Source organism: Topomyia yanbarensis, chromosome 2, assembly GCF_030247195.1.
Source record: "Topomyia yanbarensis strain Yona2022 chromosome 2, ASM3024719v1, whole genome shotgun sequence".
NCBI classification, from domain to species: domain Eukaryota; kingdom Metazoa; phylum Arthropoda; class Insecta; order Diptera; family Culicidae; genus Topomyia; species Topomyia yanbarensis.
Genome location: NC_080671.1, coordinates 407,433,335 through 407,459,540, shown reverse-complemented (window position 1 = coordinate 407,459,540; position 26,206 = coordinate 407,433,335). Strand labels below are relative to the sequence as shown.

At 43.2% G+C, this 26,206-nt stretch overlaps 1 protein-coding gene and 1 long non-coding RNA gene across 3 annotated transcripts in view; one reads left to right on the top strand and one right to left on the bottom strand.

Annotated features, from left to right (window-relative positions):
* Positions 1-26,206, top strand: part of LOC131685036 (nucleolar protein dao-5-like) — a 57,772-nt gene that overhangs the window by 18,536 nt on the left and 13,030 nt on the right. Inside the window, exon 5 of one of the 2 annotated variants that reach the window (XM_058968394.1) lies at positions 10,223-11,771. The exons of the other annotated variant lie outside the window; for it this stretch is intronic. Within the exon in view, the coding sequence (XP_058824377.1) occupies positions 10,223-10,232 (10 nt within the window). The 3' untranslated portion in view covers positions 10,233-11,771. Of the gene's footprint in view, positions 1-10,222; positions 11,772-26,206 lie in introns of those variants that run through there. 2 annotated transcript variants of the gene reach the window in all.
* Positions 18,563-19,188, bottom strand: LOC131685037 (uncharacterized). The gene is made up of 2 exons (XR_009304726.1): positions 18,827-19,188; positions 18,563-18,768 (listed from the first exon to the last, which is right to left on the bottom strand). It is a non-coding gene; the product is annotated as an uncharacterized LOC131685037 (long non-coding RNA).

Genomic DNA, 26,206 nt, shown 5'->3' with positions numbered 1-26,206 from the left:
TCGTCTCGGACTTACTATCTGAGTGGATTGCTCTAATATTCCAAATCTCCACATTCGTAAACTACGTAATAACTCCCTCCTGCTACTACCGTTCAGGAGAACCAACTACGGGCGCCACAGCCGGACTTCAGCAAATTTTCAACAGAGTTGCCACAGGATTTGTCTTCCATTTCACGAGAAATACGATAAGTCAAGTTTTTGTCCATCCTTAAATGTAACAAGTCTGCAACCACTGTTGGAGCAAAGGGATCTTTTGGTGTAGATGCAACAAATAAACCAAACAGTCCTGTTTTCCCCAAAACGCTTTGTTTCACAATCGTCTACGTTACTTGATCTGGGTCATATATGATATCTACGATCCGATGAATACTACAATGCAACCCGGCGCCTCTATTTCATGGTGATGATTGACGATTTCAGTAGATACACGGTGGTTTATTGCTTGAGCCAAAAATCCTAAGCGGAAGAGAAGATTGAAGACTAAGTGCAAATGATTAACACTCGTTTTGGGAGAAACCCAATCGTCATCCTGTTCGACCACAGAGGGGAGTCCAATACGATAATTATTCCGTACTTTACCCAGACAGTAGAATGGCATGGTTGAATGAAACCTTGTCAAGATGACCAAATGTATGCTACTAGATGCTGTTACAGAGCTGAAGCGGTTAACACAGATGCATATTTGTAGAATTCTGTTGCCAAGATAAAAAAGAAGCGTGAAATAACACCAGCAGAATCTCATTATTTGCAAGTTTTTTGTTCAGTAGCATATTCCAAAGCAAAAAAGAACGAAACTGGCCACAAAAATTATGTTTGTGGAATGTTTAAGGTTCAAGTTACCTTTTTTAAGCATGTGTTAGAATTGAACGCTTGGTAGTGTGCGTAGGAAAATTTGTGTTCAGCTTTGCCACCGGATTATCCATTTAAACCTTTTTAAAACTCTAAAAGAAGAATATCAGTCGATTTATTAGATCATCACGATTCAATTCATGCAAAATACCTGCTGGAAAAACCATCGGCTTAGCTAAATGGTGCTTTTGAAAAAGTGGCTGTGGTTTTTTCATTGCGCAGTTGTGTTGCGTACCCCAGCTCGGTGTGGTAGTGTGATAAAAAATCAGCCACTTTTTCAAAAGCACCATCCAGCTAAGCCGATGGTTTTTCCAGCAGGTATTTTGCATGAATTGAATCGTGATGATCTAATAAATCGACTGATATTCTTCTTTTAGAGTTTTGAAAAGGTTTAAATGGATAATCTGGTGGCAAAGCTGAACACAATTTTTCTTACGCATACTACCAAGCCTTGAGGTAACTTGAGCCTTAAGCCACTACAAAGCATATGGTTTAACTGGACGAAAGTGATCGAGTTGTTTTTAGAAGAGATGCGTGGTTCGTGGCGAACGAGGAGACTGTCAGCAACCATTCGAAACCGATGGAAATAAACGCTTTTTAGTTCATCGTTGGTATACGAGCTCCGCAGGTCGGTGGAACTGGCGAAGATTCTGAATCGGAGTACTAGTCAGGAGAAGATCAACTAAACGCGAGAGCTTAGATAGAAGCGGGACGTTCGACGGTTTCGAAACGCCTGTTCGTTGTTTCGGACCGAACGCATCACCAAAGGGAATGCCGCCGGTTGAGTAAAGCGAAACAACCAGCATGGTAAAGAATCGAATTGCTGAACTGCACACATACGATAAACTATCTTGAAGGTGATTTGTGGTAGGATGCCATTGAGGAAGAGCTACGGTTCCTCCAGAATCGTTTACGTCTCGTCGTAAGCTACGATACGCAGCCAATATGAGATGTCTTGAATCCTCCGCCGCAGTTGAACCAACCATCGTTATTCGTTCCGATTCTTTTCGTGGGAGTTATATAAGATCCCCCAAGCCGCCTTCAAAATACTAAATTGGTACGCTCTTTGCTACTACTATAGTCGACACCACTCCAGGCGACTCTAATCCATCCTCCAACAGTATCGAGAATTATTATCAGATGGTACATCTGAGTCTGTACTTGGGATGACTTGGAATCCTGCAGACGATTGTTTTTCGTATTCCTTCAATCTACGAGACGATCATCGTCAATTCTTGATGAACTTCACGTTCCTACAAAGCGTGAGGTTTTCAAGGTCGTGATGAGCCTTTTCGACCCGCTTGGACTCGTTTAACACTTTCTGATTCATGGAAGGTCATAATACAATCTACAATCTACGTCTGGCATCGGTTGGGACGACCCCATCAATGAGGAACTCTACCAAAAATGGTGCAAATGGGTCGAGCTGTTTCCTAAGCTGAATGAACTAGAAATATCTCGGTGCTATTTCTCGACATCCCCTTCCAAAAACTACGAACTGCAGGCGGATACTTTCGTAGATGCTAGTGACGTCGCTTATTCCTGCGCGGTTTACTTCCGGGTAGTACTTAATAACAGTGTTGAAACGGTACTTGTAGGAGCTAAAGGCAAAGTGGCACCTATTAAGACGCTCTCTACTCCACGGCTCGAGCTTAAAGCTGCCATTCGTCGTTACTCTCTTCTGGAGAACCATGCACTTGCGGTATCTGAACGATTCTTTTGGAGCGACTCAACAACGGTATTGGCCTGAATCCGCTCGGATCATCGGAGGTTCCCCAAGTTCGTATCGGTGCGAATAGGCGAATTATTGACCTCGAACGAACCACACGAGTGGAGTTGGGTCCCGTCCAAGTATAATGTATCCGATGATGCGACAAAATGGAAGGCGGGTCCAAATCTGAATGCTGATAGTACATGGCAGAACGGAGCCCAGTTTCTATGGTTATCAGAAGATTTATAGCCAGAACAACCGCTCATTACTACATCTGCTGAAGAAATTAGGTTGATTCTCGTACACAGCGACTCACACCCACCCGTGGATTTCTCCCGATTCAGCAAATGGTCAAGACTACACCGTGCAATAGCCTATATTATCCGCTTCACAGATAGCGTCCTTCGAAGGAATATTGGGAAACAACTGCAACTGGAGCTTCTTACGCAGGATGAGTTGGCACGAGCTGAAGTTCTTCTGTGGAAAATGGTTCAAACGAACTATTTCCCAAAAGAGAAAACGATACTGGAGAAATCAATGGGACCTGTCGAAGCAAATCATTCAACCGTCCCGAAATCAAGCTGTATTTACAAGACCTGGCCGTATATGGATGAACATGGGGTAGTGCGTATTCGAGGTCGGATTGGGGCGGCTCACCACTTACCATTTGAAACTAGATACCCCGTTATCCTTCCGAAGCAACATCCAGTGACGACTCTTATCGTGGATTGGCATCAACGTCAGTTTCGCCACGCCAATCGTGAAACAGTGACCAACGAAATGCGGCAGCGTTTTGACGTTGCAAAATTGAGATCCCTGGTGCAGAGAGTGGCCAAGAATTGTACATGGTGTCGAGTTTTTAAAGCTACCCCCAAATCACCGGTTATGGCACCACTCGCTGAAGAGAGGCTGGAGCCATATGTACGTCCCTCCACGTACGTCGTCTTGGACTATTTTGGGCCTGTGTAGGTCAAAGTTGGACGCAGTCAAGCAAAGCGATGGATCGCTCTCTTTACGTTTCTGTCCATTAAAGCCGTACATATGGAAATAGTACGCAATCTAACCACGGAATCACGTGTCATGGCCGCCTGAAGATTTGTTTCGCGTCGCGGTTCTCCAGCAGTGTTTTACTCGGCAACACCTGCTTCCAAGGAGCTCATCGAAAACTTCAGCAAGAGATCACACGTAGGAACGAAGCACGTACAACCACCTTCAGCAGCCCCACACATGGGCGGAGCGTGGGAGCGTCTCGTTAGATTCGTGAAATCAGCTATAGGTTCATCGTAAGCCTAATGATGAGACGTTAGAGATCATCATTTACAAAGCAGAAGCGTTGGTCAATGCTAGACCATTCACTTACATACCAGTGGAGTATGATGAGCAAGAGTCACTAACGCCCAACCATTTCCTCTTGAGTAGTTCGACAGGTAACAAAATCTAACCTGCTGAAGTACTAAAACACGCAACTCTCCGCAGTAGCCAGAAGATGGCTCAATATATTGTCGGCGAGTTTTGGAAGAGATGGGTGAAAGAATACCTTCCGGTCATAACGCGTCGGAGCAAATGGTTTGAGGAGACCAAGAAACTCGCGAAAGGTAATCTGGTACTTGTGGTTAATGGGACCAAACAGAACCAGTGGACTCGAGGGCGTATCGTGGAAACTGTTGTTGGTCGTGATGGAAGAATCCGCCAAGCATTGGTCTGAACTATCAGTGGTATTATTAGACGGCCTGCAACAAGACTCGCGGTGTTAAACGTCGATAAAGGATGTAAACCTACCAACTCACAAGAGGATCCAGAACTTCACCAAGGTTTACGGGTGGGGGTATGTGCCGACAACACCCCTCGAAGCGGCGGCGCCGCTTTTTGTACTCCGAAGCTGACATACGTGCACAGTCTGTCAAACGAGAAGATCTGACATTGAGTATATGCGGGAATTGTCAATCACCATCGTCAAACGTTATTTAAAACTAAAATTCGAAAACTAAATATTGTAAGTGTGCTTAGATGAAATTATTGAACTTAAAATCTAATATGCAAAACATGCTTACAGCAATCTTTATTTTACATAATATCGATACGATTCTTCCAATACTTTTGGAATAGTTTCACAAAATTGTGAGTAAAACTAATTATATAATCCAGCGCTATATTTAAAAATACATTATTTGTAGCTTGAAGCTTACAACAAAGGAAAACCACGTGTTTGCTATCAAGACTTGGTGCAACATAACCCCACCAAGAGATACGAAAGAATAAGCTGGAAAAGAGCAGTTAAAGCCACTATCCAGCTAAATTGTTTGTTGAGTAACCGGGTTAGGATATTTTGACTACAGAAACAATACAAAACTACATCGACGCATAACCAATTGGCTTTGGCGCAGTTCTTGTATAGTTCAGTAATACAGGGGATCCTCGAATAGTACCGTGCGCATCGAAAGCACTGACTATTGCCAAACAATCCATATCCGCTAACAAAAAAGCAAGCTTTAGTGTGGCGTTGGTCGATTCAAATAACCTAACAGTTCGTAATAGGAACGGATTCGAAAGCTAACAAATTTATTTTTAAAGATCTACACCGAGCGAGCAGAAGAGCAATAACTTGTATGGAATCCTGAGTGACCCGAGCAAACAAAAAGAACACAATTCCCCCATGCTTATGGTTCAAATTCACACTCATTGCATGGTGTTTTGATAGTGTTTGATATGGGTTCAACCCATGAAAACACCATCACCATGCTCCGGAAGATCCCATTTGAAAACTGATGTATTTATGGGTTTTTGAGACCATTTCATAGTGTTTTGATGGTTGTGAAATTTGGCACGGACCTCATTCATGGCATTTTGATGGAGATGAATGGTTTTTTAACCCAGGATAATTTGCTCGAGATTGCGGCTCCTTTCGCACGGCTTTAAAATAGAAAGAACGGCCGATGCTTTGTCTCAACTTATTACTAAATCGCAGGTTGACGAGCCGTTTGCTGAGCATAACGATTAACACTTGCTGTATTTGCTGGATACGGGGAGTATGAGTATTAAAGCTCGGTAAAGTTAGACTAGCAATAGAAACTGGTAGGTGACCGGAATGGTTGCGTCACTACGAGGCCCAGACGAAAAATCTGCGAACATTCTGACTCTTTGGCGTTTAAAGAAGAACTGATCGTTCTACGAAAAATCCTAAGAAAACGGATAGACACATCGCTTCTGAGATACCAAGGGTATTCTTGGATAGTTATTCAGTGTTGTTATGAACGCCGGTTAGGCCGATGATTCGACGGATCAAAAATTCACAACTGGTTTTTATTCCGTTTAGCTGGTGGTTCCATTGATTGGTGCTCAAAGAAGCAGACATGCATCACGCTGGATACTGAGACATTCGTCGAGAGCTGTCAAGAGTTCAAATGGTTCCAAAGCATTCTTAGCGATTTGACGGTTCCGTTTTCTCTACCATTCGTTGTAAGAGTCAGATGAACTGGATATCTTGTTGAGTGCCCGGAATAGAACCTTTGTTTTCGCCTTTGTCTTTGATTGGTATCATAATGGAGGTCGAGCTATCCGGGTGTTCCTAATCATGATCGAATGTAGACTTAGATACGCCTGTCACCCGACCGCACAACTCTATTGAATACAGCCAGCGAGGGCAAGGTTTATCTCGAAGTCGCCTACTTTTCCAGGTTCCCAGCTGAACATATCTTTTAGTTAGTTTCTCTTCTGGTACTCGTGCTACATTACCAGCTCACTGTAGTCTGCCGTTCTTCATCGGTCCTCCGATGTCAGCATATTAATACCCCTGATACAGCTCATGATCATACGAATAAGCTTAATCAGTCTTGTCTGATAACAATGTTAAAGTATTATCTGCCACACTTCGTTTCGTTTCACTGAATCATACAGTGTTTTAACAATCATAAACAGATAAGTCTGCAAGTTGTATTTCCGAAATATATTTGGTCTATAGTTAATCAATCCTTCTCGAAGTCCGCTATGGTTTTTACCGACAAAGAATACAGCAAACAAGCGCAGTCTGTTAGACAAAATGATTGGTTATCATCCCAAACGACAATTGATTCCGGGTGATCCTCTTTAACCCTCCGGAAGTTTCGCTGATGACTCACTGAACGAGCAGCCGCTAGTGCCCTAAGATGATTTCGCTAGATTTTCAGAGCAGCGTGCACTCAGTGCACTAGCGCGACAGCCGGAAGGTTAAAATCAGCCAGTAGCTTACGGAACCAAAGTAGCTCCTGACAACCTTCTGCCTCGGCCACAAATCCCGCTTGTGTGGATGATAGTGCAACGCAAGTTTGCTTGCGTGTTCGCCATCCAACTAATCTACCACTATATTTCATTGGAAATCCGAAGTTGGACTTCCTGTTGGCTTTATTACCGCCCCAAGTGGCGTCGACGAAACACTCTAGACCTTCTTCTCCTGGGCCAAAGTGCAAGGGGAGGTCCTTGATACCTTTCAGATACTTTAAAACACGGGCCCTATTCTCACAGTCACGTCACCTAGTGACTAGAAGGAAATTTTGTTCTAGTCACCAAGTGACGTGACTGTGAGAACATGCCCCCACGCTTCGCTTCCGTCCAGTCACAATTTTCTGCCCAACAACGATGCACTGATGCAAATATCTGGCCACGTGTTGAACACCACATACAAGAAACCACCGATCAAACTGCGATATGATGCGCTGGTTGGAAATTATTTCTCCTCCTTTTGTTTTAGGTAATCGGGGTCTAGCGGCACCCTGGAAGGTTTGGCTTCCTCATGCCGTCCGATGTAGCTCTGCTTGTGTTCATCGTGTAATGGTTGTCGATTTTCTGGATGTGAATACCGAGGAACTGGTAAAATTCCTCTAAGCTGGACTGTTGCAATCGCGCCTCGAAGTTCTCTTGAATCCCGTTGGTATTCGTGTTCCGAATGGCAGAACATTAACAAGCCATTTACGTATTTGAGTTTAAATGTACACTTACTGCCCTTTTTCTGCACGTACAAACATGAGTCGGCATTAGTCGATTCAAACTCCATCGCTTTGAAGATACTGTCTATTTTCTTATTTTAGTCCCGAGCTGACTGTTTAAGTCCGTATATGCTGCGCTTCAGGTGGCGGACGAGGTTATTATCTGCTTCGAAACCTAACTGCTGCCGCGTGTATATGTCCTCTAACTCAGTCTACAGATAAACAATCGAGGAGGTTTACCTGTAGTCTCAGTCGTACCGCGACGGTCAACAATGTTCTAAAAAATGTTTATCAGCCGATGGGGGCGAACACTTCGCCGTAGTCTGTGTCGAATTGTTGCGAGAATCGTTGCGCTACGAGCCTTGATTTTTACCGCGCAGTTTTACCGTTCGCGTCCTCCTGTTTCTTGTAGGTCGATTTACAGCCGACTGCTTTTCTTCCGACAGACAGCTGCACCAAGTCCCAGATGTGGTTCCCTCCATGGATTCTATCCCCTCCGCCATTGCAACATGAAGCTTTCCCTGAACTACTAATTGCCTCGAAATAGCTCCGCGGTTCGTTGGAACTCTGTTTTATAACGCATGTGGCTTCACTATGTCGCTGTGGTGGGATGCCTTCATTCACTCTTTCGGACCGCCTCGGTTCGAACAAACGGTCGTGCTCGCCCAACATCAGTTCGTCGAGTCGCACTTGTCCGCGTCTTTTGCTTCCTGCTGCGTAATTGTGGGGTTCTTCCGAACTGATCCAAAATTAATAATGCTAGTGTCGCTGGCGGCTTCGATCTGTTCGCCGACCTTTTCGGGTACACTTCCACTTGCGTCTCTGCTACCACCTTTCGCGTAGACTGATCCAGAAATCGGTAAGCCTTGTGCTTGGGTGAGTACTCGACAAAGGTTAGTTTCCATGCTGTCTCGGAGAACTTCCTCTCCTGTTTGTAGATGCAGACCAACACGTTGCTTCCAAAGATTCCACGTTAGGTTTTATGCCATTCGACAACGTTGATTGCTTTCATGAGGAGCACATTTTGGAAGTAAACAGCAGTGTTCAAAGCCTCTGTCTAGAATGCCTGCTCCAGTTTAGCATCAAATATAAAGCATCTTACCATCTCCACGAGCTAGCGATTCTTGCGTTCAGCCACTCCATTTTGCTATGGTCTATAACCGATCGTAAACTGCGCCTTTATGTCCTCGATTCTGATAAGACGAAATCGAAACGTTAGTTCCGTAAGACGTTTGTTAAACAAACATTAATTGCTAGGCAGCCTCTGTTTCTTTTCATTGTCACTTGCAAGCAACTGGTACAACTTGTTTATGTCCAGGTTTCTTGCAGTAATGACAGATAATTGGTTTCTGTTTGCTTGTATCGTTGCCGTAACCGATCTTTAGCAGCGATCCTGTGATCCCGACCCTTCAAGTTTTACTACTTCGTCGAGCAATTTCCGCTTTACTAGCTCCAGCCCCAGCGTCAAGTCATCATCCGATCTGCTTTCTAATGTGGTGGTCAACGTGTCGTATGCACTCGGAAGGCTTCTCAGGATCATCGTGACCATGAAATTTTCCGCGAGTTGCAGTCCAGTGTTTACTTATCGTAGATTCTCTTTACGAGCGACACTTTTGAGGTTAGACTGATTTTCTGGTGGTAGTTTTGAAGGGCTAATCACGCTTCCTGATTATCCTCATTCTGCAAACCAATCGTTGCCCAGGTCTTGGCAACCGTTGCGTCCAACTCAGCTGCTGCTTCGGCTTCCGGTTTGACATAACGCTATAGTTCTTCCCGAACGAGCAGCAGTTCCACCTTGAAATGCCAGTTAGCGTAAACATTGTTCATCTTCTGGATACTGCACCGATTTCCTTCTATATTGAACTGCGAAATATTTTTTCGCAAGATGGTTTTGCTTCTTCTTCGCAGGCAGTCCCATACGCTATCGGAAAAAGTAAGTAAGAAACGCAGCCAACTTGGTTAGGTAAAGAACAAGGAATGAGCTTGGAATGTCTCTGGAGAACGATAATAATGGTATGTGAGAAGCATTGAAGATACACTGAGAGAAATAAGTGTTCTGAATTTGATGTCGTTGTTTCACGCATTTAATGGTGCATAACAGAAAATGTTGTTTCCATTTACTTCCTTCGGGCTTCACCAGCAAATCTAGTAACGAGTTCAATTTTCGAACACTCCATTATTTCTAAATTCAAACTCAAAACAGCAACTCATGGTTAAAAGAAGGTAAAATCTCCAATAAAATGTATTCACTCGAATTGTAACATCAACTGCAAAATAAACGAATGCGATAAGAAAAATAAATTTGTTCAATGACACATATTTAATCATTATCGTAAGTACTCTCGGATTTTTTTCTGACAAATTTTCCTTGGAGATGTCATAAACGGAAAACCTTCAATGGCAATTATTTTGCTGAAGATCAGTGTATTCCAGTTAGATTTATTCTCGGAAATTTATGCGGGAAACTGGTTCTAGCGAATAGTACAATGATCCCTACTATATATCACACATACGAAAGAAGTAAAAGTTTACTTGTGGTATTGGTTTCGGGATTTTTTTTTAAATAGCATTTTTCGATTTCAAGTAACATTCAATTAATAGAACCAATCACGAATGTACCGATAAGGGGAAACACACACTCGTCCACCTTTCCTATCGGCAAAACCATCACGATAACAGCTTAACCAATTTTCTGTACTTCTAGGCTTTCATAAATCCGCTTTCGATGCGAGTCCCGGCATAAGTAGTTGACAAAAGTAATATGACATCAATATGCAGATATAAAACCAACACAACAATTTATAGTCAATAGAAGCAACAAATATTAATTTTTAGCTATATTCCAATCATAATCAAAGTTAAGGAAAGTGCTACCGTGACACAAACGAAAAAAACAAACAAACAACAACAGTGGGAGCGTCGTTGCAAAGTGAAGAGGAGAATATTAAAATTTTAGACAAACCCTGCCACCACACAACAAGAGTCACCAATCATGCTCGAGTATTATTGAATTGAAACTATACTTAACTAAATTATAAAGACGCTAGCGGGAACTTTGCGGTTTGGCGCTGCTTATAAAGAATATCAAATTTCGCACTAGGCGTGGTTAGTACGATCGTCGTGTCGTGTTTTAGCAACAAGAAGAGACAAAAAAACAAACATGTTCCCCAACGTTTGCATTTCACTGTTTATGCATTTAGAGAAGGGTGGTGCTCCTCATAAAGTTTAGTTCTACTCGAAAGCTCATCAGCACACAAAAGAATTTGGTCAGATTTTTTGGCATTCCCCTACAAAGCAACAACACTAGAGCAGAACAAAATGATTTATTTATAATTCTCTGCTACTTTTAGACGGTAGATTTAAGTTAACATTTCTACGTTTAATTTACACGCTGCTAAGAAGGAAAGTTTTGCCCCCATCATTTCGATGACAAGGCATGTAAACTGACGTCTAACTTTTAGTATCTAACTGTACCATTTACGACGAGATAGTTTGACAGCGAATGTGTTAGGTTTTAGAAATCTAAACATGTGAAAAGTTTTGTGACGAAACAATACAATCTGTGTTCTATGATAGTTTTTTTCTCCCGATCCGATGGTTCTAAGAATTTCTTCCACACTTGACAGGGCATAATGTTTCCTAGAAAAGCCACCGAAAGAGGAAAGCGGAAAATCGCGCAGTGTGAGGTAAATGTTCCAGGCTCCTTTCCAATAGACCAGGAAAATAAGAATATACAAATCTCCATCCTAATGCTGCTAGTAGAATAGCATTTAAGGGAACGTATCTGATAGTGTATCGAAAAAGCAGTAGGGTATAGGTACAACTGCAACCAGTAACAAACTATTCAAAAGCAGAGATAGATGTGGAGGGAAATCACCACCGTTCTTGACCGGGACAGTATGATGTGAGGAGCTGTAAAGATGAAAAGTTCCAAAGCAGCAGGAATATAACTGGTTTACGAAATGTGAAGCACTCTTGAGACACTCTCTATTGACGTAATTAAAATAGTCCCAGCAGTGGTCATTGTTTATGCTCGTTAAACCGAATGAATAAGAGTGGGAAATCTCAGCCAACTGCTTCATCGGTATTATTTAAAGGACACTAAGTAGAATCAGAATATGCAGTACGGACATAAACAGATAAAAAATACGCCAAAAATGCGTAGAAAGGAGTATAAAACTATACTGGAAATAGTAATTTTAAAAATTAAAGAATACAGAAATAAAACGTAAATATTCTTAACAAATCATAAACGGTGTGTTTAGTAATTTGTTTCGTTTGAATGCATGCAAAATGTTTATCCGACAAGTCCATGTTTTGTTTTTTAGGATAAGGTTTAATCGAGTGAGAGAGAGTAAAGAGGGATAGATGACGAAAGGAAAAGAGAATAATGACCCCGTTGTTGAAGGGGAATGCCAAATTGTTTGACCATTTAATTTTGTAGTATCGTTTGTAAGCTGATTGTACATTTTTGTATGGAGATCTCAGTATCTTCAATGTGGCGATAATCGTTCTCTTTTCCTCTCTTTACATCGACGCTCTCGTGCTCTAACGTTGCGCATATGTACTCTGGTAGTATGCAATCTTTATTTTCTCTAAAGGAAAAAAATGGATCTACCAATTTGCGCTTTAGTGCACAATACCTAACTTAGAGAAGTTCCACTCGTTAGTATCTGGCACCGATTGTATAACATTCCCCCGAAAACCATTCCCCAGAAGAAAAAATACCGAAGCTTTTTCCCCAGAAACACATATACCAGAAAGTACTAATTCCCAGAAAACTGATTCCCAGAAAGTACCAAAGCCCAGAAAACTTTCACCCAGAAAGAACCATAACCCAGAAAACTGTTCCGCAGAAAGTACCAAAACCCAGAAAATTATTTTACCGAAATTTTTTCTTCTATTTTTTTAATAAACAATTCGTTACATTTAGATAATGTGTACTTAAATACTTGTTATAAGTTTGCTATCCACAGTATTTTTTTAATATTTACGCATTGTGCTTGAATTTAAACGCATTAAAAAATATGGAAAGATCTACGGGTGATGATTATATGTTAAATGAAAGCTTTCGATTCCTACTTGATAGAAAAAATATTATAATTGGTTTTAAACCATTTTTTGCATTGCAACTCTAGGTACATTTGGTCCACTATAGCTGCAAAGGAGCTCAAAAATCAAGGAAAACTCACTATTTCAGTTGTTTTTTGAGCAAATTTCTATGGTAAAACTTGTGTTGCCTTGCGAGTTTAGTGCGAACTACAAAGCAAAAAATAATTAGCGACGGTTGGCATTTTAATCAAGCGTTTAGCCTACTACTGCAACTAGTAGTACACCGCGGCTATTGCAGCACCAACCCTATTGTTTGTTAAATATTCAACAACCGTCGATTTTCGATATTTGCGGCATCGCGCCGCGGAAATATCCCAAAACTCTATAATACATTTGAGTTGCAAAGACATGTAATATTACCTGAAGATCTAGAAACATAAAAAGAGCTCCAATAGGTTAAATACCTAATAGGACATCTCAAATCTCTATCGCTTTGCGTGCCATTGACGGTTAATGATTGAGCACAAAGCTTTGGCTGCCTAGAGCTAAAAACTAAAATTGTTTTTTTTTTTCGATTTCTTGGTACAATGGCAAGCGACGTAGGATTTTGTGAAATGGTGCACTTGTTAATGAAAAAGCGCTGAAAGTCATTAAAATCGACGCAAATTTAAAACAACTTGTTGATAATACCGTAAGAAAACACGAAGTATTTCTGTAGGTAGGTTTGAGATAACTTTATTTGATTCTTGTTCGTCAAGTTATATAATGCTAACATAGTTCGATATCGATTGATATTTCATGCACTGTTTATCACAGTCCCTTATTGACTGCCATACCCTGTCATCAGCGTTGCCAATGTTCCAGATTTATCTGGAATCTTCCAGATTTGTCCCAACTGAACAGATATTCGTTCAAGCCAGACATTTCGCCAGATTTTAAAAATTTTGCCAGATTTTTTCCAGATATTCTGAATTTCACGTTACACCCCAGCGAGTTTACCATTAAGCCAGATTTATCTGGTACAGCCAAAGTTTTTTTTTTATAAGCTTCCAGCCAACAGTGAAATCTCTTATTCTATCAGATTTTTAAATTATAGAACAAACAAATTTTGGAAATTGTGGTCATATTCCATTAACGAGCAAAATGGATGCAAAATTTCAATGACTTTGAGGGGACAGATTTTGCCAGACATTTTTAGTTGAGCTGCCAGATTTTCTTCAAAAAATAGTGGCAACCCTGCCTGTCATACCCTCTGCCTATAGTAAACAACACATCCATGCGCGGCGTCCATATGCAAAAGCTCAAGTTACCCACTTGAAGCTTTTGTCACATGACGTTCTGTCAGATGACATCTCAGAGCTTTTTATAGCACGTTCCGTATGACAGTTCTTACTGTCAACTGCCGTTCCGTGAATGGCAAATTGTTTATATACAAAGAATATTTCGTACGTATATCACTGCGAAATATTCTTTTTCAACACTTCCCCACAATTTGCACATTCAATACACCGAATAACTTTCTGTGTATATTTTTAGGTAACCCCTTAGTGAAGGCATCTGCAGGTTGATCGACGCTTGGGATGAACTGTAGTTTTACTCTACCATTTTTGATGATATCCCGGATGAAAAGGTATTTGATATCCAAGTGTTTCATCCGTTGATGTGATCTTGGCTCCTGTGCTATGTTGATACATGGGATGCTATCTTCCATTATGATGAATGGTGTTATGTTTACATCCAATTCATTGAGAAGTTGTGTTAACCACACTCCTTCTTTCGTAGCAGCGCAAAGTGCTATCAGTTCTGCTTCACTTGTTGATAAGCTTACAGTCGGTTGTCGTTTCGTTGACCACGAAATAAGATTACCGTATAGTAGAAATGCGTATCCTGAAATTGATTTCCTATCATCAGGATCATTTGCAAAATCTGCATCGGCAAATCCTACTAAAGCTGGATATTCGCTATTTGATGAATAAATTATTTTTGTGTTGCTCGTTCCCCTCAAATATCGCAATATTCGTTTTAATCCTGACCAGTGCCAATCGGTGGCGCAGTTAGCATATTTGCTTAGGGTGTTTACCGCAGAGCAAATATCAGGTCTAGAAGTTAGTGAAAGATATTGTAGGCATCCCAGCAGTTCTCTGTATGGCTCTTCAGTGATTTTTGCCTCAGATTTTGACCATTTCGTGTTGATATCCAATGGTGTCCCCACTGGTTTACAATCAGCCATCCCAAATCTACTAAGAAGTTTCTCCACGTATATTGTTTGAGAAATTTCAATAGTCTGGCTTTCCAAATCACGATTTATCTCCATTCCCAGGAAGTGCTTAATCTCTAACATGTCTTTCATTTGGAATAACCTTCCAAGTTTCTTTTTAATCCACGTAATTGCTTCGATGTTTTTGGCAAGTAGTAAAATGTCGTCTACATATAGTATTACTATAATGCCTCTAGATTTTGACTTATAGATGCAGTTGTCATTTTTGAGAGGGACAAAACCTAGTGTTTTCATTGCATCATCAAAATGTTTATTCCAAGATCTGCTTGCCTGTTTCAATCCATACAAACATTTGTGTAGACGAACAGTTTGTCTTTGCCCATTTACGTTTGGTGGAAGTTTCATGTATATTTCTTCTTCTAATTCAAAGATAACCTCTTCATCCGTAAAAGTAACCCTTTTACCATTTTTGCTAACCCTTCTAACCGAAAGGAGATTTTCTTCAAGACCCGGAGTAAAAAGAACGTTGTACAATTTCAATTCTTTTATTGTATTGTTACCCACAACACTCTTTAATCGCATTTTTCCAACTTTTGTTGCCCGTAAATTCTGGCTCGCTTTCGCCGTCGAAATGGTGATTGGCTTCTCTAATTCTTGGACATCTTCCAGCAGCTTCTCGTCATTAACCATATGGTCGCTTGCTCCTGAGTCAATTACGAATCTGACTCTCCTACCACGATTCACTTTGGTCATCATTGCAAAGCTCTTTTTAGGCTCCATCTTTTGCTGCTTCTTGAACTTATCTTTCTCCTTCGCGTTAAACTTTTTCATTAGTGGGCATTTATTTTTAAAATGCCCAGTTTCGTTGCAACCGAAGCATCGGGTTACCTCTCTCCTTGGCTTGTACTTTGAAGACAGCGCAACGTTTTTTGTTTCTGTCTGCTTCTCTTCCCCAGCTTCAGCATCAATAAACATTCGTTTGATCTCCATGATCGGCTTGGCACACAGTTCTTCATTCGTCAGTACCATCAGAGCGCCTTTGACGTGTCGGTACTTGTCTGGCATGGAGATCAGTAGAGCATGAACTTTTTCCGATGCTGTCATTTTTGAACCCATACGATCTAGCTCGCGAATAATCAGATCGTACTCATCAAAAATCATGGACAATTTGTCGTGATGTCTTTGTTTGATGGTATACAACCGGTCCCGCATATTAACCATAGCGGCTGTACCGCCCTTTTGGTACGTTCTGACCAGAGCATCCATGGCTTCTTTCGCATAGTCGAGCCCAATGAGTTTATTCAAAACATCATTGTTGACCATCATGACAATCTCGTCCAATGCTTCGACGTCGTCATCAAGCCGTTTTCTGAGCTTAGCCTTCCTGGCTGTTTCTAGCTCTTCCGAGGCACCTACTACTGGTTCGTAGAAGTCCTCTTCTTCGGGCGTTCGTAGCAACGTGTGCTGGAGTTTCATCTTTATAAGATGATGTTCCATTCGCCATTTCCAGGCTGGGAACCGCAACTCCGAACCGTCGAATATCGATTCGCGGTTGACGCTACCGAAGTATGCCGTCGTCGGCACGGTGCGCTCGAGAGTTCCCCTCTCGTAGCCACCACCTCTTCTGTCCTCGAGAGTAACCCTCTCGGCAGATCCTCCAGCTTGCTGCTGGGTTGCCATCCTCTCGGCAGATCCTCCAGCTTGCTGCTGGGTCGCCATCCTCTGCTTGCTCCCGAAACGCTGGTGCTCGCTGGATGCCGTTTCTTCCCGAAACGCTGGTCCTCGCCGGATGTCGCTTCTGTCCGAAACGATGGTTCTCGCTGGCCGTTTCTACCCGAAACGCTGGTCCTCGCCGGATGCCGTTTCTGCCCGAAACGCTGGTCGTCGCTGGATGCCGCTGCTACCGGAACGATGGTTCTCGCCGGCCGTTTCTACCCGAAACGTGTATCTTCCAAAACAACTATTTTACAATAGTCCAGGTGGCTAGTTCCAGTTAACTACTGGGCCCATAACCTGTTGATAATACCGTAAGAAAACACGAAGTATTTCTGTAGGTAGGTTTGAGATAACTTTATTTGATTCTTGTTCGTCAAGTTATATAATGCTAACATAGTTCGATATCGATTGATATTTCATGCACTGTTTATCACAGTCCCTTATTGACTGCCATACCCTGTCATACCCTCTGCCTATAGTAAACAACACATCCATGCGCGGCGTCCATATGCAAAAGCTCAAGTTACCCACTTGAAGCTTTTGTCACATGACGTTCTGTCAGATGACATCTCAGAGCTTTTTATAGCACGTTCCGTATGACAGTTCTTACTGTCAACTGCCGTTCCGTGAATGGCAAATTGTTTATATACAAAGAATATTTCGTACGTATATCACTGCGAAATATTCTTTTTCAACACAACTATGTGATAAAAATATAAAATCCTACGTACGTCGCTGGAGATAGCAATTCTGAATACGGGGCTAACCTGTTTGGCATAAATCATTCGGCATAACGTCGTTTGGCATAATGCCCGTTTGGCATAAGAAAAAAATGATAGTAGGCCATTTGGCATAATAGCCATTTGGCACAATGGTCGTTTGGCATAAAATATACAGGATATTGAATGCTATTGCGGTCGTTTGGCATAATGGTCTTTTGGCATAAAAGTCGTTTGGCATAAAAGCCATGTGGCATAAAGTATGAAAATACCCGTTCAAATGTTTATGGCGTTTTGATTCACTGAAAGTACGATTCCAAGAACAGCTCATGTTTGAAAGAAGGAATCAACTTCAGTGAGACGAAGAATATTTCTGTGTCAGATTGATTACATAGCAAACTAAAGTAAGTATGGAATTTGTGCATTGAGAATATTTGCATTTAGAACTATGTTGGTCACTGTTTGCGAGTGTACTACTTCACCCTGAAACCATTTATGCACCCCTCGACCGCTACACCGTTTTTTCCCTACTGAGAAGAAATCGCCCGTTCACTGTACTGATGTAAACACAACATAAAGTACGATTACCCAGCTGGCCGAGAAATGTCATCGGTCTACTCACACATCGGAGCCAGTACGAGTAAACAAATGCAGCTGAATTGCATCATCATCATCATCATCGGTAGGACTGGAGGGATAATCTCTCAACGACGGAAGCAGAGGAAACGAAGCCCTGGCGCACCACCTTTGCTGAACTTCACCCCCTGGAGCCCCCGGAATAGGAGAATAAAGGAGAAAGGCGCCATCAGTGCATATTCGGCGAAGAAGCTGCTCGGTCGCAGCAACCAATTCAATGTAAAGTGTAATGTATTGATTTGTCATATTGTGTAAGAATAAATGTTAATTAAATGTGAAAATATAGTGTGAAATGTAAAGTGTTATCGGTATATGGCTGGTGTTAAGCTTATTTATGTACAAGTCCCTGAATCCTTTGCCGATTGCCGGAAGGTATCAAGTGTCTGCCGACAAGCTTTGCCACCGTCAGGAAACGGGAATTAAATTAGGATACAGTCCACTAATCCAATCGAAGGAAGGTAAGGACCAGACTCCAAAACATTGGTCCTTCGAACCGGATCCCGCACGAATCCAACCGAAAACCCATCCACCAAGAGGGCAGAAGGTCGCCATTGCGAATTCATCCAACGAATTCCTGTTCTTACAAGAAGCAAGCCAAGCTGTAACCGCCATCGCAGTTTCAATAATCCCCTGGGTGCTGGAGCCATAATCATTTGCTGCACATAGGAGTTTCGAAATTAGGATTACAGTGAAACGATTACTGTTACCTTCACTTGTGACATTTATTGCTACATTGCACATAATCAGGATATTTCACACTTCATTCCGCTTATTCTGTGACCGGGAAGTCACCAACAAGATCATCGCAGAATCGAGCCAACTGCATTTCACATCGTCGGCACCCGTCGCAAAAGGAAACCATTCCGGAATGGGCGAATTGCCCTGGTTTGTCCAGAAATAACACCATCACTGCAAGTTATCAAGGAAAATTAGCTTAGACGAATGAGGCGTATTTCAACCAACTTACCGTTAAAATTCCCGACTGCAACTACATCCTACGCTGGTTCACTTGGTGCAGGAGCGACCGTTATCCTTCCAGGTCAGTTAATTGAATTGCACCACTTGTATATGTCCGGCCGAAGCTGGAATCTATTGCCATACTACATAGCATATTTCACTCCTCTCTAAACACTGTTTTGATCGTGATCGATGTATACATACATAAACAACATTTACAAGCATATGAACAAGGGGCGCGCATAAGTGCATTATTGTTTCACTGCGTCCTACTTTCGGAGCATCGGTGTGATCACGAGAAAATGCGGCACATCGTTTTTCATGAAATTTAGCAGCGTTACTGTTTTGTCAGGTCAGTTAGAACAGTATATGTTCAGCCGTAGTTGGACCAACAATTGTACTACATAACCCTTTTCACCTCTCCCGCGAAATCTGGATCCGTATGAAGTATTTAAATTACTCGTACTTCCACAATCATTTGGAGCTGCATCGTTCGAATATTTCTGAGGGACATAACTGTAGAGAAAGCGGAAATTCCTGTTTCTTCAGGTAAATAATAAAAACAGCTCTACAGTATATGCCCATCCGAAGTTAGGAAACAAGCAGAATATTACACCTCCGTATTATCTTCCCGTTCTGTCAAAGTGAAATTGTGTTACAATGCCGCCGACTACATCATCGAGTGCTAAGAAGTCACCGGCGTTGCGGACGCTGCAAACCAAGCTGAGGTCATACCAGAATATGTTCAGGGATATCTGCAGGTTCGCCGATTCTCTTGGGGTAGAAACTACAGCCAGCCAGGTGACAGTTCGACTGGAAAAACTTGAGGAGTTGTGGGAGAAGGTGAACGATGTGATCTTGGACATCGAAACACACGAAGACTTCGAAGCAGAGGATGACGCCTATGCTGAGCAACAGTCGGAGTTTGGAAACCGCTACTACCAGGTGAAGTCGGTGTTGTTAGACAAGATCAAGGAGCTAGAAGAACCTGCTATCCTGAATGCCTCCATCCGGGGACTCGACATGACACAACAACCCACCATAGAGCATGTGCGACTCCCACAAATCAAGTTGCAAACCTTCGACGGCAACATTGATGAGTGGTTGAGTTTCCGCGATCTATACACATCGCTCATCCATTGGAAAGCAGATTTACCGGATGTCGAGAAGTTTCATTACCTGAAGGGATGTCTGTCAGGAGAAGCTAAGGCGCTTATTGACCCGCTGTCGATTACAAGGGCGAATTATCAGGTCGCATGGGAGACGCTAACCAAACGCTACAACGACAGTAAAATCCTAAAGCGGCGTCAGATTCAAGCGCTGTTTAAGTTACCTAATCTGGCTAAGGAGTCGGCCAACGAATTGCAGTCTTTGTTGGAGGGATTCGAACGTGTTGTTCAGACCCTTGATCAGCTGGTACAACCCGCCGACTACAAGGATCTACTACTGCTAGACATATTAGCTTCGCGTCTAGACAGTGGAACCAGGAGAGCTTGGGAAGAGCATTCATCCACCAAGGAGCAGGATACGGTGAAGGATTTGACCGAATTCTTGCAAAGACGGATCAGAGTACTGGGAGCATTGCCAACTAGATCCGTTGAACCCAAGGTTGTCGTACCGCAACCGCAAAGGAAGCCATTTGTAGCGCGCTCTAGCCATAGCGTCGTACAAAATACAGGAGGACGGTGCATCGCGTGTTCGGAATCCCATCCGCTTTATCAATGTCCAGCTTTCCAACGTTTAGCAGTATCCGCCCGCGATAAGCTGCTCCGCAACCATTCCTTATGTCGCAATTGTTTCCGGAAGGGTCATCTGGCTGCGGATTGTTCTTCACGATATGTGTGCCGTAATTGCAAGGGCAAGCACCATACCTTGGTATGTTTTCGGACGGACGGCGAAGGCGGTAAGGAGTCAACCACTAAGGTAGCAAACAGTTCCGGGAATTCCAAGGAAGGGGAATCAAGGACCAGAATGGTCAGCACACCATCGGCTGTTTCATCCAACATGTCTGGTCAGCGCAGCTCATCGGTATTACTAGCTACGGCCATCGTCTTAGTGGAGGACGATCAAGGAGGTAGTTATCAGGCAAGGGCTCTACTGGATTCGGGTTCTGAATGCAATTTCATGACCGAGCGGTTATGTCAACTGATGAGCGTTCAACGGCGACGGTCCGACGTGTCTGTGTACGGGATTGGGCAATCCAATACCAAGGTCAAGCATAAGGTGACAACAACAGTCAAGTCGCGAGTATCTGCTTTCTCGCGGAAGATGGAGTTTCTTCTACTACCGAGTGTCACAGCAAATCTTCCGATAGCCAACGTGGATATGACGGGATGGGAAATCCCAACTGGTGTGGAGCTAGCGGATCCAGCATTTTTCAAATCCAAGGCGGTTGATTTAGTGCTTGGGATCCAGTACTTCTTCGCATTTTTCCATACAGGGAATGAAGTGCAGTTAGGCAAGGGCCTTCCTACTCTAACCGAGTCGGTATTCGGATGGGTAGTAGCTGGCACGGTTGAAAGCTCGCTAGAAACCCAACGTATAACCTGCAATATGGCAGTCGGTCTGGAGGAAATATTGACTCGTTTCTGGTCCTGTGAGGAGATCGATTCTACCTCAACTTACTCGCCTGAGGAAACACGCTGCGAGGAGCAGTATGCTAGAACTGTACGAAGAGGAACGGATGGCCGATACACAGTCTCACTACCAAGGGATGAAGTCGCACTGGCAAGGATGGGCGAGTCAAGGGACATCGCATTCCGGCGGCTAGAAGCTTTGGAACGCAGACTGTCGAAGGATCCAGAGCTCCGGAAACAGTACAACCAGTTCATGGCGGAATATCTGGAGCTAGGCCACATGCGAAGGGTATCTGTGACACGAGATGAGGAAGGCAAACACTGCTACTTACCTCATCATCCAGTGGTCAAACAGGAAAGCACCACAACCAAGGTCAGAGTGGTCTTTGATGCATCGTGCAAAACTTCCTCGGGAACGTCTCTAAACGATGCACTATTGGTGGGACCGGTGATTCAGGACGATCTCCGGTCAATTATTCTACGGAGCCGAACCAAACAGTACATGGTGGTAGCGGATGTCGAGAAGATGTTTCGACAAATCAAAATCGATGAAGGGGACATGCCGCTTCAACGAATTCTGTGGCGTGTGGATGGTAACGAGGAGGTCGGGACCTACGAGTTAACTACGGTCACATATGGAACCAAGCCGGCTCCGTTCCTTGCAACCAGAACTCTCAAACAACTGGCTATGGACGAGCAAGCACGATATCCACTAGCGGCAAAGGCCGCATCAGAAGATGTTTATATGGACGACGTTTTATCTGGTGCTGACGCAGCAGAAGCAGCGTTGGAGCTGCGAATCCAGCTGGACGAGATGATGGCCAAGGGCAGATTCCGTCTGAGAAAGTGGGCTTCCAACTGCCCGATGGTATTGCAAGGCATACCAGAAGAAAACCTGGCGATATTGCAAACGGAAGAAGTCCAGCTAGACCCTGATCCCGAAGTACGGACCTTAGGACTTGTGTGGCTTCCTGTTGATGATGTTCTGATGTTCCGGTTCAAAATACAGGAACTGGACCCAGTTGGTCAACTATCGAAACGAAAGGTGCTGTCAATCATTGCTACGCTATTCGATCCGCTAGGCCTGATAGGAGCGGTAATCACAACTGCAAAGATTTTCATGCAGTTGCTGTGGTGCCTGAAGGACGACCACGGAAAGAGCATGGGCTGGGATGAAGCGCTACCACCGAAGGTCGAGGTAGACTGGCGAACCTTTCATTGCCAATTGCCACTGTTAAACGATCTGAGAATCGAGAGATGTGTGATAAAACCCAGAGCTATCAAGGTTGAGCTGCATTTCTTCTCAGATGCGTCGGAACGAGCATACGGAGCATGCGCATATGTCAGGAGTGTGGATTCAACGGGAGGCGTTCGTGTAGTATTGCTTTCGTCCAAATCCAAAGTGGCCCCATTGAAATGCCAATCCATTCCGCGATTGGAATTGTGCGGAGCCTTGATGGCGGCTCAGCTTGCGGAGAAGATTTCCGCGGCCATTCAGATGGAGGCACTGTTGTTTTTTTGGACAGACTCCACCTGCGTTCTCCATTGGCTCAAGGCAACACCCTCGATGTGGACTACATTTGTTGCAAACCGTGTGGCTAAAATCCAAGCAATTACTGAAAACCATACTTGGCAGCACGTTCCAGGTATCCAGAACCCGGCAGACCTTATTTCACGAGGATTGACTCCAGAGCAGATCCAGTGTAGCAAGCTGTGGTGGAAAGGGCCACCTTGGTTTCAAGAGACGTTCGAAACATGGCCAAAACACCAAGTAAGGACAAGCGTGGAAGACGCGGAAAAAGAGATTCGTCGTACAGCAGCACCCTGCTCACAACAACAGGAAGAGTTCGGTACCTGGTATGTCAGGAAATTTTCCAACTTTATCGATTTAGTAAGGCGTACAGCTTATTGGTTACGATTGATAAAAATCCTCAAACGAACGGGAGATTCTAAAATGTGGAAGGGCTTTCTAAAGACAGCAGAGTTGGTGGAGGCGGAGCATGTGTTGATGAGGCTTATCCAACAGGAAACCTTCAGCAAGGAGTGGAAGGCGCTCGCAAAAAATGAAGTGGTAGCTAGAAATTCACCGTTACGATGGTTTAGTCCACAGTTGTCAAAGGACAGTCTTATCCGAGTTGGTGGGCGCTTAAGGCATTCGTCGGAGAATGAGAATACCAAGCATCCAATAGTTCTCCCAGCCAGGCACCAGCTTACCCGAATGCTATTGGAGCATTATCACAAAAGATTGCTTCATGCAGGTCCGCAGCTTCTCCTTGGCACAATTAGACTCCAGTATTGGCCGCTTGGAGGTCGCAATGTAGCTCGACAGATCGTCCAACGCTGTCACCGTTGTTTCCGAGCAAAACCGAAGCCTACCCCACAGTTCATGGGGGAATTACCCAAGGCGCGTGTGACCATTTCACGACCATTTTCCAAAGCCGGAGTAGATTACTTCGGGCCAGTCTACGTCCGCCCAGGACCGCGTCGTACCGCTGTGAAGGCATATGTAGCAGTTTTTATTTGTCTCTGCACCAAGGCAGTCCACTTAGAGCTAGTGACTGATTTGTCCACCGATCGTTTCATGCAAGCTTTAAGACGATTCACAGCGAGAAGAGGAAAATGTTCCGATATTTATTCGGACAACGGGACAAATTTTGTCGGAGCCCGCAACCAGTTGAAACAACTACTAGATCTGATACGGAGTAAGGAGTATCGTGAAAAAATGACACTCGAATGCTCCAAGGAGGGAATACAGTGGCATTTCAATCCTCCAAGCGCTCCTCATTTCGGAGGCCTCTGGGAGGCTGCTGTAAAATCGGCAAAACACCACCTACTACGGGTTCTCGGAGAGAATACAGTGTCATTTGAGGATATGAACACACTTTTAGCCCAGGTGGAAGGCTGTTTAAACTCAAGACCGTTGACAGCCATGTCCGATGACCCAAACGACCTCGAACCCTTAACGCCGGGACATTTTTTAATTGGAACATCGTTACAACAACTTCCCGATCCAGACTTGTCAGCGGTACCGCTAAACAGATTAAAACAATGGCAAGTTGTTCAGAAAAAAATGCAGGAGTTTTGGAAAAGGTGGCAATTAGAGTATTTAGCGCAACTACAAGCAAGAACGAAACGTTGGCAGCCAGCAACTTCGATCAGTGAAGGACAATTGGTTGTCATTCGAGACGAGAACCTTCCTCCTATCCGTTGGAAAATGGGAAGAATCCAACAAGTGCACCCTGCGGACGATGGAGTCGTCAGAGTAGTGACACTGAAAACAGCGACAGGAGTTTTAGTTAGACCAGTGGAGAAAATATGCATTCTACCATCACCGACGGCAGAAACAGAAAGTGGTTCCCAGTAGTTGGAAATACCGACGCTTCAGTACGGTGTGCGAGAGGTTTTTCTTTCTTTTCAGAAATTTCAGCAATTTCAGGGGAGGTGAGAATGTTTGCGAGTGTACTACTTCACCCTGAAACCATTTATGCACCCCTCGACCGCTACACCGTTTTTTCCCTACTGAGAAGAAATCGCCCGTTCACTGTACTGATGTAAACACAACATAAAGTACGATTACCCAGCTGGCCGAGAAATGTCATCGGTCTACTCACACATCGGAGCCAGTACGAGTAAACAAATGCAGCTGAATTGCATCATCATCATCATCATCGGTAGGACTGGAGGGATAATCTCTCAACGACGGAAGCAGAGGAAACGAAGCCCTGGCGCACCACCTTTGCTGAACTTCACCCCCTGGAGCCCCCGGAATAGGAGAATAAAGGAGAAAGGCGCCATCAGTGCATATTCGGCGAAGAAGCTGCTCGGTCGCAGCAACCAATTCAATGTAAAGTGTAATGTATTGATTTGTCATATTGTGTAAGAATAAATGTTAATTAAATGTGAAAATATAGTGTGAAATGTAAAGTATTATCGGTATATGGCTGGTGTTAAGCTTATTTATATACAAGTCCCTGAATCCTTTGCCGATTGCCGGAAGGTATCAAGTGTCTGCCGACAAGCTTTGCCACCGTCAGGAAACGGGAATTAAATTAGGATACAGTCCACTAATCCAATCGAAGGAAGGTAAGGACCAGACTCCAAAACAGTCACCTTGCATGAAAGTTAAAAAATTTGTGAAATGTCATGCAACAAAAAATCGGTAATTTTAATCTGCTAATGATAGGCTAGTTTAAAACTACAGATCTCAGACTTACATTTCCGACCAGCTAAAAAGCGGTTTTGAAAAAAATCGCCCTTAAAGTTTTAAAGTTACGCTCGGGGTATACATAAGAGGCGCTTCGGCAACATATTTTCAAAACTATTTAAGCACATTTTCAGCCATTGAAATTTTTTTCGATTTTTTGAAAATTCTAGTAATAACTCGATATTTTCAACAACAGAGTACTTAGCATAGGTCAATAACAACGTTTTCTAACTTAATATTACTTCATTGATTGCATAGTTTCAATTGAATAAAATCTGTTGCATACGGACAGTTTTTAGAAGAAATGAAACATTTTTTTGGTACAGGTAATCTTCGATACAACGTACCCTCGATATAACGTACCCTCGATATAGCGTCATTCGATATAACGTACATTTTTCCTCGATATAACGTACATATTTTTAAATTTATTTTTCAGGTCCAAATTTCTCTTCAATTACGCATGTATTCCATATTTTAAGAATTCAGTATGTTACACACAATCTTAAAACGTACTAATTGGGCTCCTAATGAGCATGTTAGAAATTGGCTACTTCATTGAAGGTTACGAGAGCGATTTTTTTTTCAATTTCATTTGCGTATGATCGTG